This window comes from Candoia aspera, chromosome 1, assembly GCF_035149785.1.
Source record: "Candoia aspera isolate rCanAsp1 chromosome 1, rCanAsp1.hap2, whole genome shotgun sequence".
In the NCBI taxonomy this organism is placed as follows: domain Eukaryota; kingdom Metazoa; phylum Chordata; class Lepidosauria; order Squamata; family Boidae; genus Candoia; species Candoia aspera.
In genome coordinates, this window is record NC_086153.1 from 48872213 (window position 1) to 48888171 (window position 15959).

The 15959-nt window shown below is 42.1% G+C and overlaps 1 protein-coding gene across 1 annotated transcript in view; it reads right to left on the reverse strand.

Moving 5' to 3' along the window:
* The window catches only part of USH2A (usherin), a 513845-nt gene that overhangs the window by 107788 nt on the left and 390098 nt on the right, over positions 1-15959 (reverse strand). The window contains exon 49 of the mRNA XM_063288775.1: positions 14636-14854. Within this exon, the coding sequence (XP_063144845.1) occupies positions 14636-14854 (219 nt within the window). The remainder of the gene's footprint in view (positions 1-14635; positions 14855-15959) is intronic.

A 15959-nucleotide genomic window follows, 5' to 3' on the forward strand; every position in this document is an offset into this window, starting at 1 on the left:
TGCTTCTTGTCCAAAATAATTCTTCAGCATGATAAGCCATCCATGCTCCTTTGACATTTTAGTCTGGTAAGCATGCCAGTAATTATAAAGGAAGGAATCATGCTTCATACATGGGAGTAGGGCCAGGTCAAAATACAAAGTGCAAAGGAATGTTTAAGATACTCTAAACAAGATCTCTGATTATATCTCTTACATTTCATTCAGTCAAGCATTTAATCAGAATTTCTTTCAACAACAGTTTCCTTAAAATAGTGTACATTATAAAGATCCACCTTAGCTGGGGAGATATTATGTGATATAATAAACCTAATGATTAACCCAGCCATGCATACAACAAAGTGATTTCATTCATGGGACTAGTTAAATTCAAATGCATGTAAATGGTGTCACAGCAAACCAAACTTTAAAAGCAAGGCAGTTTAATCTTATATACTATCAGATATATTTTATTTATTTAGAAGAAATCCATATTATTAAAGCTGAGGAGGTGACATGTGAATGAACTGATCCCCATTCATTTTTCCATTCTACCTATAGCAGCAGTAGGCAACCTGGTTCTCTCTGAATGTCTTTGATTTCAACTCACTTTATTTCCATTATTTTATTTATTTATTAGTTAAATTTATATTACCGCCCATCTCCCCCAATGGGGGACCTCGGGCGGTTTACAATAAAAGCAGCAGTAAAAACATCTAAACCTCAATCACAATCTAAAAACATAAATAAGATAATAAATATAAAATCCAAGAGGAAATGGAATAGCAATTGATAGGGGGTGCTATGGCGCTAACCACCCCCAGATGGAGCTGTTACCTTCCCCATCCCAAGCAAGGAGGCAGAACCAGGTCTTCAATTTTGTCCAGAAGGCCATGAGCAAGGAAACCCGTTTATTATTGACAAAGGGCTGTGGGAGATTTATGAATTCAAATACACACAGTATTTGATACAAAGAATTTTAACAATTAATATTCAACTGAAACCAGAACTTCTTTTGTTAGGACTAATGGATAGACAACTAGAAAAGACCTATGGAGGATTGTTTTGTACATGGTAACTGCAGCAAGGTGCACAAAGATGGAAAGACCCTGAAATACCCACACTGGAGGAATGGTTGGTGAAGATGATAGAATTTGCAGAGATCACAAAGTTGACTTGCCTGATTAGGGAATAGACAACAATTACATTTGTCAGTGGCTGGAAACCCTTTACGCACCTTTTGCTGAAAACGGAAAAAAAAGAATTTGTGATTCATGGGTCTGATGATTAGAAAGGGTAGAATATGGAAAGAAGGGAGCCATGATATAATGATGGAGAAAGAGGACAAAATATAAATGCATTTATAACTGCTATGAAGAACGGAAGCCTCTTCTTTTTCTTTTTCCTTTCCTTTTCTCTTTTCTTTCTTACTTATTCACTTATCACTTTTCTTTTTTTCTTTTTTTCTTTAAATTTGTATTGTTTTTATTCTGTAAAAAAATCTCTTCAATAATAATTAATAATAATTTTAAAAAAGGAGATTTAGTTCAAAACATCTGGAGGGCATCAGATTTTTATCCCTGGCTTATGGTCTTGTCCAATTTTAGGGCAACCAAATCTAGGTTGCAAAAATTCAGACAACCCTTTTGCTGCCATCCACTGGTTGTCCAGAGTTTTGCAGCCCAGCTCTGATAACCCATGTCTAATTCATCTAAGAATTTTGAATAACAGCATAATATCATGACTATTAATGGCTATCATAGCCAATGTAGCAGCATAGCACAATGTCCTTACTTCTAGAAATTTCTACATATCTGTCAGAGTCAAGCCTGCCTCTGACTCAGAAAGCGAAACTTCTTCTGAGTCAGAGGAGGAAATGGAAACTTACTGGGCTGAAACCGGGAAAACAAAACTTGAAGATGAGCCAGCAGCATGGGAAGATTCCAAGGTGCTGATTGCCCAGGATTCAGGGGAGGATTCGAATCCTCCAATCAGTGCACACCAACAACAGGCAGAAAAGGGCACGAAGGAGAAGGCAGCCTGATTGGCTGCAGAAGGGTCCTGTCATGAGTAAGGATGGCGAGCAGGGGGCTCCCATCCAGACTGTTAAGCGCATGCGTAGCACTGAGGAATTAGGTAGCCCTTCAAAGAGACACAGATCGGAACTGCCTTAACCTTTGGGGTTTATATGGCTGGGGTTTTCCCATGCTTCTTCAGTTTGTTAGGATTCCTGTTATGTACAAGCAATAAAACATTAGAGACCAGTTCCTTGTCTCAGCGTGTTTCCTGGCAGTTAGGACAGGTCCAGGCGCACAAAGGATTGGGATAAAAGGCAGACTTGCAAAGAGCGAGCTGCTGGAGACAACCGATCCTCCAAGCCTGCAGCTTCAGCAGAAGAGTCCCCACCTGCTTGCCTTCAGTGCAGTCTAACTGTGCTTCAGGCACTCAGCATTGCTCAGGAGTTTCACACTTAGCCTGTTGTGAACGCGTATCCCAGTCCAGCCTTGTTTCGCATTTCCAGCTTTGCTTCAAGTCTCCAGTCCAGAGAATTCAGCCCAGTTCAGGGCTTCCAGCCAAGTCTAGCCTTGCTCTGAGTTCCCAGCCTTGCTTCAAGTCTCCAGTCCAGAAAATCCAGCCCAGTCCCGGGCTTCCAGCCGAGTCCAGCCTTGCTCCGAGTTCCAGTCTTGCTCCAAGCCTCCAGCCTAGTTCAGAGTTCTAGTCGAGTCCAGCCTCGTTTCCAGTTCATAGTCTTGCTTCAAGACTCCAGTTACCGGAGTAACTGTCTGTCTGTGGGCCATCAGTCCCACCCATTGTTCCAGTGCCACAGCAACTCCAGTTCTGTTCCAGCTCGAGACCTGTATCCTCAGTTTCAGCAGCACCTGGCATTCCAGTCTCTTCCATCCTTCCAGTTTCCATTAGAAAGTCCTGTTCCATTGCTTCTTTGTGGCCCAGTTGGGCTTGTTGAACCCAGCTCTTCATTCTTCAAGGACTTACTTATTGTAAATAGCTATTTAATAAAGAGTATTTTTGATATTAATCTGCCTGGTTGCATAGTCTGAACCGGACAATATCTCTTTTCAAACCTAATCAGTGCAATCCATCTGCCATGGTACTACTATGGCACGGCTAGGCTTTTAGTTTATTTATTAGATTTCTAGACTGCCACAATCACAGTACAAATAATATGGTAATTAATACAAATAAAAGAGGACTCTTCATTAACTATAAACTGAAGGAATACAGAAGAAATTCCAAAAGTGCTAAACTAATTTAGAAAGCCCTTCGTAAGAGCCCCATTGTCATCTCCTTCCAGAAGGCCAATGGGTTCCTAGTGGAAGACTATTCCACAACATGGGGGCCATAACAGAGAAGAACCTCTACTTCACCTTGGTCTCCAGTTTTTATGGTATTATTTTTTCCAGGTGGTTTGTATAAGACAGGGTTAGGGTTCTGGTTGAAGAAGGTGGTCCTGAAAATATCTTGGCACCAAGCCAGATAAGGCTTTATAGATGAAAAGTAGCACTTGGTATTGCATCAGGAAACATCAGCAGCCAATGCAGGGTCCATAGCACAGGTGTACTATGTTCATGGGCCTAACACCAGTTAACACGTGGACTACTACATTTTGTATCAACTGCAGTTCTGAGCAATCTAATAAATATGAAATTTATTAGTCAGCCAGAGTTTATTGTTCCCTTTCTATCCTCCCCCAAAATATGTGATTACATCATATAGTGATTTCTTCTTAAAAAGGAAGTGAGAACATTTTAGCTTAGAAGCACTTTGGACAGGCAAAGTAAAATTTTGCTAAAGAATTGCTTTTATGCTAGGACAGAAAAAGAAAGCTGCATTCTCTAAGAATATCATCTTTGTTTCACTGAATAATATTTTTAGCCAAATTTCACTTGTATAACAAGAAGTGACTATCTTTCTAGTTTCTTTGGTAAACCATTACTTCTTTAATTATTATCAACCTTGTTCCAGCGTGATAAATTGCTAATTACTTAATACCCTAATCAGCGTTCATTCTTTGCACAGATAAACTGTGACAGCGCCATTAATTTAAATAGTAATTTCACTTAATGGCCAGAACGGCACACCAGATTTTTATGCAGCATTTTCTGAAGACTGCATCCATCACTGCAATATTCTGACATAAAGATGTCTGACGTGCACTAACTCACTTAGGGAGAGCAGATGTTGCTGAGCAGAGTTTGGTAGTAATTCCCATAGTGCATCACTTCAGCATGAATGAGCTGCTGCAAATTCAGAAACAGACATTCCTCTGAAACCACACAGCATAGCCTTTGACCTTACCCTAATTTATTAGACATAGCATTTGATCCTTGACCATTGACACTGAGAATGTACAGCTGAAAACATGCCTATGGTAGTATGGGGTGGGATGAGAAAAGCCCCATCTCTTACTGGTGGAGTGATCTCTCTTTTTAAAGAAAAAATAATGATCATTTTCAACTACATGAAGAGGGAGAATTACTTGCTAAAATATTACTGGCAACTTTTTTTTAACTATCACCACAAAAAACAAATGTAATTCAGCTTAATCAGTGAGACTTATTCCAGTGACAATTTGTTCACAGAAATTCAACCTCCGTTATTTCATATACCAAACCAAAGAATCAATGTTAACTCATCTGAACTATTTCCTTGGATTTGATTACCACAACTGAACATTAGGAGAATGATTAAGAAAACACAAATACTGAAAAAGGGATATGGTTTCTTTCATTTTAATAGCTTCTGGTGAAAATTAGGTGGACACAGGCAATCACAATTTTGGGTCCTCTAGGAAAGATTTCACTGTCTCACATGATACAACTGGCTAGACCAGTAGATGTCTCTGTATTAGAAGCTTAAGTAAAGCAGAACGGAAAATATATATGTAAACAGTAAAGGTAAGTTTATCAGTTTTGTTTTCATGTACATTTTTCTCAAAGACAAAAGACTCCCATAGAAGCAGACTGGTTGATGATTAATTCATCATCATTACTCAAGACTGCTTTTTTTACAAATTATATTTCCTGTATTAATTGGGTTGCTCTAGATGCTTCAAGATCTGAATTATTTCTAAAAGTTTATGTAAATCCCCATCAATGATCAGGACAATTGTTCTATAGTATAGAAGTTTCTCTCTTCTTCTTCCACCAACCTCTTTATTCATTGTTCTTGTTCTTGTTTGTTTATTTGCTTAATAAATTGTTCAGGATCCTGATTTACCTCCTATAGTGAATTAAGAACTGACATAAACAAACAGTTTAAATAAGTTAACTAATGCTAATATCTTGCCATCATCTTAAATGCCTTTTTTAATAGAATACTATCATGTGTTTGGAGACCACTACAATAGGATTACTTTCTTTTTCTTTTAAATACACATTGGAATCTTTTTCTTTTTAAATACACATTTCTTTATGCACAAACTAAATAAAAAGGATGGTAAATCTCCTTTGGCCTCAGGATCACACTCTATTATAGGTGCTTAATTCTGCTTTAAAATAGGATTATTTTGACATAGGAGTTAATACATAATGCAAGTTTGTAACAATAATTTCCTTTTAGTAATGTTATCTTGCGGGGAAAGTCACAATTGTGCTATTGGGATGCCTTTTGTTATTCAGTTAGAGTGAAGAGCCCAAATATAATTTTGAGTTAGACTGATTTCAGTGCTAATAAAATATTGCTATCTAATATTAAAATGAGTTATAATCCTTATTTCCAACAAAAACTTTTAAAATGTACATTAGATCCAATATCAGATTGATGCTAGAAAAAATGGCAATGATATTTAAAAGGCCACTCAAAGGATTGAGTTAATTGTACTCTCTAGTTTTAACTAATAGCATCAAAATCACACATTATACCTGAGTCTTTCACTGTAATGGTTGCCTATTCTGACGGACTCAGTCTCACAAGCAGGTGCTTAAGGAAAACTGATTTATTGAGAGAATAGTGTGCAAATACGAAGAAAGCTGAGAATGAGCAAAAGCGCGCCAAATACAAACTAAAAACCCTCGCTTCAAACCTGATCTGCCCTTGCTCCCACTTAGCAACCACCCCCTCCCAGGTGTTGGCAACCGTCACACACATCGGCCTGAGAAAGTAACCTTGAACACAGGCAATAACCCAAACATACATTCCACAGTTACAGTAAGGAGATTACAGCCTGGCACGGCTGGAAATCTCCACTCAACAACCGTGAAACACGGATCAGGAAAGTGACATGCAAAACGTTACGATGTATTCAGAACATTGGAACGATGAACATGACATACCACCCCCCTTAAAAAACCTTAATTTAAGGAGCAGGCTTAGTAGGATAGGCAGCATGAAAATGGGTAACTAAAACAGGGGAGTGAACATCGCGGGCAGGGACCCACTCAGGATGAGGGAAATGTTTCCAACGAACGAGGTATTGAAGAGTAGAATGCAGGCGTCGAGAGTCAAGAATCTCCTTGACTTCGAAGTGTTGCTGACCATCAATAATAATGGGTACAGGAGGTGATGGTTGTGGGTGCCAGCGATCTGATTGGTGAAAAGGTTTGAGCAAGCTGCAATGAAAAACGGGATGCAAACGTTTAAGATTACGAGGCAAGTCTAACTTAAAAGTAACAGGATTAATTTGGGCCACAATAGGAAAGGGACCCACGAACTTAGGTGCCAATTTCTTAGAGGGTTGAGAGGATTTGTTAAACTTCGTTGAGAGATAAACTTTATCCCCAACTTTGAAAGTTGGCTGAGGTGCACGTTTAGTGTCAGCGTGGCGTTTGTAGGCAGCTTGGGCATCTGCAAGAGCATGTTGTATTTTGGGCCAGGAGGTAGCCAGACGTGCTGCCCAATCCGAAGGAGAGGAAGGCAGAGAGGTTGGTTGAGGCAGTTCAGGAATGGGCACAAAATCCCGACCGAAGACAGTACGAAAAGGCACTTGTCCAGTGCTCTGATGCACTGCATTGTTGTAGGCGACTTCAGCAAAGGGTAGTAGATCGACCCAATTATCCTGCTGATAATTGACAAAAGCACGCAGATATTGCTCCAGTGTGGAATTAAGCGCCTCTGTAGATCCATCAGTCTCAGGATGCGACGCAGTGGACAGCGCTTGTTTAGTGCCAACCAATTTCATAAAAGCCCGCCAAAATTGCGAAGTAAACTGTGTGCCTCTGTCAGTCACCAAACGGGAGGGGCTCCCGTGGAGTCTGTACACATGTACAAGAAAGAGGCAGGCTAACTGCTGTGCAGAGGGAATAGAAGTGCATGGGATGAAATGGCTTGTTTTGAGAAATAGTCTTTGACAACCCAAATTACAGTTTTTCTTTGGCTTGGAGGTAAATCCACGATAAAATCCATAGAGATCTCCTCCCAGGGGTGAGAGGGACTGGCCACTGGTTGCAGCAGCCCTTGGGGCTTACCAACCTTCTGTTTGGAGCCAGCGCACACAGGGCAGGATGCAACATAGTCTTTAACATCACGCCTTAGTGTTGGCCACCAGAATTGGCATCTAACCAAATGGAGTGTTTTCACAAACCCAAAATGCCCAGCCAGTTTGTCATCATGGGAACAGACCAAAATGTCTTTGCGCAAAGCATCAGGCACATAGAGACGATCATGCTTCCAAGCAAAGCCGTGGTCAAAATTAACATTGTCTAAATTTGCTTGCAACCAAGTGTCAGATTTCAATTTGGAAAGAAACTGTTGTTGCGAGTCTGAGGGAATTGGCAAGCGTCCCGGACAAGGTGAAAGTGAAGCGTCGGTTTGCTGCGCGCGAGTCTGGCTGCGAGTCACAGCTGCCAGACTCAATTGCGGCTCCGTCCACAATGTGCCTACTACGTCTGGCACAGTGCTGGAATCTTGGGGTCGGCGGGAAAGGGCATCAGCCAGAAAGTTTTTCTTTCCCGGAATGAATTTTAACTTGAAATCAAAACAGCTGAAGAATTGAGCCCATCTGATTTGCTTTGGGTTAAGCTTACGAGGTGCACTGAGTGTTTCGAGGTTCTTGTGATCAGTCCAAACCTCGAAAGGGTGGGTAGCCCCCTCCAATAAGTGGTGCCAAGTGTCTAAAGCAGCTTTAACAGCAAAAGCCTCTTTTTCCCAAACGTGCCACTGCCTTTCTGTCTCAGAGAACTTGCGGGATAGGTAAGCACAAGGCTTTAAGCATCCCGATGCATCTGCTTGTAGCAGGAGCGCTCCAATGGAGAAATCAGAGGCATCCACTTGCACCACAAATGGTTTGCTAGGATCAGGATGCTGTAGAATAGGTTCAGCCGTGAATAGCTTTTTAAGCTTGTCAAAAGCCACCTGGCATACGGGCGTCCATTTAAGCAACGCCCCCGGATTCTTTGCCCTCCGTGTATCCCCCTGCCCTTTCGTTTTGAGTAATTCAGTGAGGGGCAAAGCTATCTCCGCGAACCCCTGGATGAACTGGCGATAGTAGTTCATGAATCCAAGGAAACTTTGGAGCTGCCTATGTGTGCATGGCTGCTCCCATGCCAGAATGGCTTCAATCTTAGCTGGATCCATTTCGATACCTTTGTCTGAAATTCTGTAGCCCAAATAGTCAATTTAAGATTTATGAAAAGCACATTTGGACAATTTAGCATACAGTTCAGCCTTTCTCAGCTTGCTGAGCACTTGTCTGACCAGTTCTATATGTTCCTCCATTGTTTCAGTATAGATTAACACATCATCCAAATACACCAAGACCCCCTTGAATAAATGGTCATGCAAGACCTCATTGATTAGCTGCATAAAGACCCCAGGCGCTCCCGCCAACCCAAAAGGTAATACTTTATATTGGAAAGATCCCAGAGGGCAATTGAACACAGTTTTCCATTCATCCCCCTCCCGAATGCGAATACGGAAATATGCCTCTCTCAGGTCTAACTTGGAGAATATTTTCCCCCTTGCCAGATGTGCTAACATGTCTTTGATTAACGGTACCGGATATTTATTTGATATTGATACTGCATTCAGTCCACGGAAATCTGTACAGAGTCTCAAAGTCCCATCCTTCTTTGGTCTAAAGAGCACAGGAGCCCCTACTGGGGAGCTGGCTGGTTCAATGAAACCTCTAGCTAGATTTTTGTCAACAAACTTTTGTAGTGTTGCCAGCTCCTTTTGGGTCATAGCATAGATTTTTGGCTTCGGCAATTTCACATCAGGGATAAGTTCTATGGCACAGTCAGTTTTGCGGTGCGGCGGCAGCCGATCAGCCTCCTTTTCGCCAAACACATCTGCAAAATCCTGGTATTGCACCAGTAGCCCATCTAGCAGACCGGTGAGGAAATGCGGAGTTGCCACTGCTGCCCTCCCCACTGTGCCATCGCCCGTATCATCCCCCTCAGGGGCTTTGTAGAACCCATCTGCAAATGTCACAGTTCTGTGCACCCAATTTATATGGGGGTTTTGTTGGACAAACCAAGGCATTCCCAAAATGACAAACGGACCCCCCACAGGCACCACCACAAAAGGCAGTTTCTCCCAGTGGCTGCCCATCTGCAACGCCACCAACCCTGTGGAAAGAGTTGCAGGCAACCCTCCCGCTGTAGATCCATCTAATTGCATGAAGATCATAGGACGTTTCAAAGGGAACGTGGGTAACTCTAATGCAGCCACCACGTCAGGGTGCATTAAACACCTAGAACACCCCGAATCCATAATTGCCCACAATTCCACCATTCGAGTGCGGGACCCCAATTTCACCTTCACTGTCAGTGCAGGGAAGTTTCCACTCACCGAAGCGTGATCGCGCCCTTCCTGTTCCACCTACCCAGCGGCGCCCTTTAAAACAGGTGGCTGGCGTTTCCCGCCGGTTGATTAAGAACAGCCTCCTCCTCATCCCCAAAGAAAGGGACTTCTTCAGGTTCAGCCTCCGCCAGCGCCACCTTCATTTTTCTTGGTAGAGAAGGAGATTTTCCAGATGACTTTCCCGGCCGGTCCTCGGTCTTTCCCTTTGGGAACGCCGCTGCTCGGTGCCCCTCCTTTCTGCACCGCAAACACTGGCCTCTCGCATAGCGTCGCTCCTTCTCTTCCTCCCAGGTCCGTTGGCTGAATCTCCCTGGAGGAGCCGGGGTGCGGGACCCCTTACTGAATCTCCCATACCTCGCCGATCTTCAGTGGGCAAACGTCTCTAGGGCATGCTCAGCGCTGCCCGCCAGCTGAATCCAGTCATACAGGGTTTTTGGGTCCTCTCGCCCCAGGGACCACTTCAGAACCTCAGTTTCCAGTCCATCCTTGAACATCTCCACCAACGTGGATTGGGACCAATCCTCCACTTTCCCAGCCAGTGCTTTAAATTCCAGCGCATAATCCGCCATGGATCGTGACCCTTGGTACAGTCCCTTTAATGCCCGCTTCGCTCTTTCCTGAGCTAACAGGTCTTCAAAATGTTGCCGTAACGCCCACAGGAACTCCTCGAAGTCTTCTAACTCCAGAGCATCCGATTGGCACAGCTGTACATACCAATCAGCCGCCCTCCCCTTGAGCTTGGTGGCAATGGCATTTATTTTGCCCCGCTCTGACCGGAACCCCTGTTCCCAATCCTCCATATAACTGTTAGCATTCGTTATGAAGAAAGACAATTTGGTAGGGTCCCCATCGAACTTTACTGTGAAGGGTGGGGGTCTCGCTGGTTCTGGTCGCTCAGCCCTTTGCACGGCCCCTAGCGAGCACCTCTCCACCAGAGGGGACCTCGAAATTGTCACCATCGGGCCCCTCTCCTCGACGCCGGACCCTGCTTCTCCCTCTGGGGGATGGTAGGGGTGACGGTGGGGTGGAATGCCTGCGGTGGGACCTTTCCCTTCCTCTTTCAGGTGAACCCCAGCCCATGGACAATTTTTTCAGCATGAATTCGACTGAGTCTAATTTTGCCTCCAACGCCTTTATATGGTCAGGGGTGGGTGACCCCTCAGGCGCCTCTTTTCTGACCACATTAGGTGACAGCAGGTACCGCCGCTTCCAGGAGGCTTGAGTCACCCCAGTGACCGAGTCCTTGTCCCAAGTGAGGTAGTCACTGGCCAAAGTACTGGTTGTTTCTGGTGCTTTTTGACGTCCCTCCTTCTCCTTCGGGTTGGGGTTGGGTTCTGCCCGACCCTCCGGAGCGTCGCTGCAGAGTACCTTCTCCACTCTCACCACTGTGGAGTCCGGTTCCCCTTCGCTCGATGCCTCGCTCTCCATCTCTTGCAATCTCGGTTCGTTCATCGCTAGTGCTCCCCTTCACAGACGAATCTGGATAGGGGCTAGCAGAATAAGTTTTTGAGATTCTCAGCTTTATGTAATGGTTGCCTATTCTGACGGACTCAGTCTCACAAGCAGGTGCTTAAGGAAAACTGATTTATTGAGAGAATAGTGTGCAAATACGAAGAAAGCTGAGAATGAGCAAAAGCGCGCCAAATACAAACTAAAAACCCTCGCTTCAAACCCGATCCGCCCTTGCTCCCACTTAGCAACCACCCCCTCCCAGGTGTTGGCAACCGTCACACACATCGGCCTGAGAAAGTAACCTTGAACACAGGCAATAACCCAAACATACATTCCACAGTTACAGTAAGGAGATTACAGCCTGGCACGGCTGGAAATCTCCACTCAACAACCGTGAAACACGGATCAGGAAAGTGACATGCGAAACGTTACGATGTATTCAGAACATTGGAACAATGAACATGACATTCACAAGTTTTAGATATGTCAAGACTAATAGAGCCCTCAGACATACAACACTGGAAAAATGTCAGAGATACGTCAAGGAGGTCTTGTACACAGGATTTCTCACACTAATTTTAAAAAGCTATATACTCTGTGCACATGAAAAAATTGCATTCTTTAGAAGAATATGTCAGACAACAGTGAGTATTATCTTCTCTTCCTTCTTTATATTATTTATTATGTAGAGAAGAAAACTGTAATAGCCTTGCCCCCTATATAATTTGTATTGATTACTTCCTATAAGCACCTGTTCTGAAGGTGATCTCTCTTACCCCTTAGGAAGATGATAATAACATTAGGCTAAAATAAAGCTATGAGTAAAGAAAGATAGCTTCTCATCAATTAAAAAGAAGGGGTGAATGTAACCAAATGCTGAGTAGTAGCTACCAGCCTCCACCAGCCTGATCTGATAAATGCTAGCCATGCAGGCACGAAAGTGGGACATCTCATTACTAATTACCTATGGAGACAAAGGTCTTCACATTTGGAAGAGATGAGCGCAGCATGCTGATGAGGGAGAGAATCAATGGCAAGTTTGCATGTGTAGCAAGAATCAGTGGATGGTTAAACTATCACAGGTTGTTTCAAAAACAGAAAGTGCTATGCTTGGGCAGAAGAACTTTGCTCTTTGTTACAACAAAAAAGCATCCATGCAGGGTGGGGGGGCAGGGAAGAAAGGTAGTGGCAAACAAGAAGAACCATCTGTGTTCACTTCACTAATATGCATTTAAGGTTACTGCAGAGCATGGCAATTTACAGTGGAATATAATATATCTAATAGTCATATTTTTAAGTAAATAATGTAACAAAAACAGTGATGACCTTTGAGGTGTCACTAACTATAATCTCCAGCCAAAATGGCCAGTGGTGTGGGATGCTGGGAGCTCTACTTCAGTGACATCAGGAAAATTAAAACATTTGCTGCCCTATCATATCCAGGCCTAATGAGCTGTGAGGCCCACAAGGTTCAGTGGGGCTCAATCCTGGATGAGCATGCATACATTACAGCCTTATTGTTTTTAGTTGGCTATTATAGGCAGAATACATGTAATAATGTAATATTATTACATTTCATACATAATATACAAAAAGTAAAAAGCAAAACTTTAAAAACTATACTTGTGCAGAACCTATGCATGTAATCTATGTAAACATGCAATGAAATGAAGAACACATCTTTGATCCCAAGGTACTTGTATTACACTCCCACACAACTCATCTGCCCAGAGAGAGCAGTAAAAACATAAACGCTACCCCAGCAGTTCTTTTCCACGAGCATCTGTTAATTCACTCCATTTATAAAATACATATTGACAAAGACAACTGTACTGGGACCAGGGAGATTTGATTTGGTGTGAGAAAGTCAATTCAATGTGATTTCGTTAAAGGGCTCCTGCAGGCAAATAAAAAGAGTTTAAGTAATAAAGTACATAAAGAGATGTTTTATGAGCCAGTGCTTTCCAATGGGAGCCACACATTGTGCTGCTTGAGAACGGGATCTGGTTCAGAAGAAACATAAGATAACATTTTCTGTGTTACTCTGAGCTGAATGTTTCACACAGGGTCAATGACTGAAGACCAGCCCAACTTTAGGTTGAGCATGTCAGGAGATGAGAGAAATAATTTTCTTCTACTGTCATTAATTAATTTAATTTATTTTTATATACATACATACCCACCAAGTTATATCCTTTTGGGGTAAGTGGTATTATGCAAAGCTCAGAAAAAAAATAGCAAGAAAAGTAATTAGAGACATATAAGAAGAAAGCAAGCAAGCAAGCTAAACTTGGTTTACACCAAGGCCAATCACTATACCCCTCCATATCTTTCTATCCTTGCAGAGCATCCTTGTTTCTACCACTTCCATACTCAGCTTTATTCATGGCCTTTTGTTCTTTATACTTCTCACTTATCTCTTTTTGAACTTCATCAACTTCATCAGATCCTAACTTAGTGATATAGAGTCATTTACCTTTAGATCAGAAATGGTCAGAGTATTCCGTTTATATAAACCACTGACTCTGAAGCTGATTTTTCTTCGTTGTTTCTTGTGAGCTATCTTGGAAAAAGATCATTCTCATCAGCAGTATTTTATAATGGTAAAATACGCACATACATAAACTGTGTCATTAGAACCCCATTTTTTCCCACACTAGACTTTCTTACAAGACACTTCAGAATACTGCAGATGTTCTAGAGTGCTTTCCAGGGTCATCCAGGATACTGGCCATGGCACAGAAGAGAGAACTGTCTGTGCTAATTTGTAATTTTTGCAGTCCTGAATGACTGGTTGGAATTATTTCTAGTTACTTGGCATAACTGAACAGCAGAACATATATACAAATTATAATCACAACTGTTTGATTCTTGATCCTCATATAATCAGATCAGCACTTTCTATTAATAAGAGGGATATCAGCAAGTTTCTTGTGTATAGTTTGGTCTAGTGGTTAAGGCAATGGGCTAGAAACCAGGAGACTGAGTTCTAGCCCCACCTTAGGCATGAAAGCTGGCTGGGTGACCTTGGGCCAGTCGCTCTCTCTCAGCCCAACCTACCTCACAGGGTTGTTGTTGTGGGGAAAATAGGGGGAGGAAAGAGTATTAGATATGTTCGCCACCTTGAGTTATTTATAAAAATAATAAAGGCAGGATAAAAAATAAATAAATAAAAATAAACAAACAAACAAATAATTTAAAAAAACCTTTAAGGAAGAATATCTGAAAGGATAAAAATAAACAAAACAATGACTCTTTCAGGCAAAACTGATGTTCCACATTTGAGTGCCATGTTGTGGGACATATTCCAAGAAATGATTGGTGGGACCAGGAAAAAAGAAAAGTGGTTAAAAACTATATGGATCTAGGGCTTTATGCAAAACTGAACCACCTTGTTTTCATCACATACCATTAAGCAGAGCACAATACAGAAATAATCCATGAGTACCTGTTGTAGGTTGATAGGTTTTTCCAACTTCTGCAGTACCACAGCAAATCAGGTCTTTGTTTTCTATTTGCCCACCACAACATTGGTGATTGAAGCCATCAGGCAGTGACCCACCAGGGAACCAACAAATCTGGTTCCCTGACAAAAGAATGCCCTGGCAGTAGGAGTCTCCAATTCCAACAGAGACCCAGTTTAGGTTTTCATTTGGGCAGCACACTTCTGTTGATTTAAAGACAACATAGGGCTTTTGTTCTTGAAAGGCAGTGAAAAGGATCTAATTGTCTATTACTTATTCTTGGAAATAGTAAGTAGGATAGTGTTGTTTCCACGGTTCCTCATAAAATATCAGGAGTCTGGTAGCACCTTTTCATGATAATAAAGTTTATTAAAAAGCGTAGACTTTTGTGAGTTCCAGTTCACTTCATCAAATGCATGGAGTAGCTAAACTGGTATAGGATTTAAATTGGGATGAGGTGGGGGGAAGGGGGAAGGGGGAAGGGAGGGGAAGACAGAAGACAAGGTGGTTATGCAGGTTACTTGTGAGATGGACTACTGTACAAGTATTTTATCAATTAACAAATGTAATGTATTATAAATCCATTGTACGTGTTGACACATTCTGAGCCTGAAACTTTTGGATGAATGTGAGTTCAGCAATCTTTTGCTCAACTGTACTGGTAAATGCCCCCACCCCCAACAAAGGTGGCTACTTTGAGATCTGCCATGGAGTGTCCTGGGAGGTTGAAATGCTCTGGCATTACTTTGTCCTTCTTTGAATGATTATGCCCAACTTGTGTCCATTAATTCTTTTCCACAAAATTTGCCCTATTTGTCCTATGTAGAATCCATGGGGACATTGCTGGCAGATGATGGCATATATCACATTATATATGCCATCATCACAGGAAGATTATATGAAGGTGCATCTAAATCTGTAGTGAAGTTGTTGGGACCTGTGATGGTGATGTTGGTGAAAATGTGGGGGAAATGTAGGCATCTAGGTAACTCACAAAAGCTTATTCCTTTTAATAAAATATGTTACTCTGAAAAGTTACAGCCAGTCTCCTCCTGATTTTTGGTTACTGTAGACTAACAAAGCCATCCTCCTACAATGTCATATAACTTAAGTGTATGTAGAAATTAATGGTATAGCATAAAAATTGCAGTTAAAAAAATTCACAAGCTTAGCAGGATAGATAAGAGAGGGAGATTGGATATGCACAATGCATTGCATGATACAACTTAGATCAAAAGTATAATTTGGATATATTACATTGAATTAGGTGCATTGCAGACATAAAACTATTATGACGCCTTCTTGCAT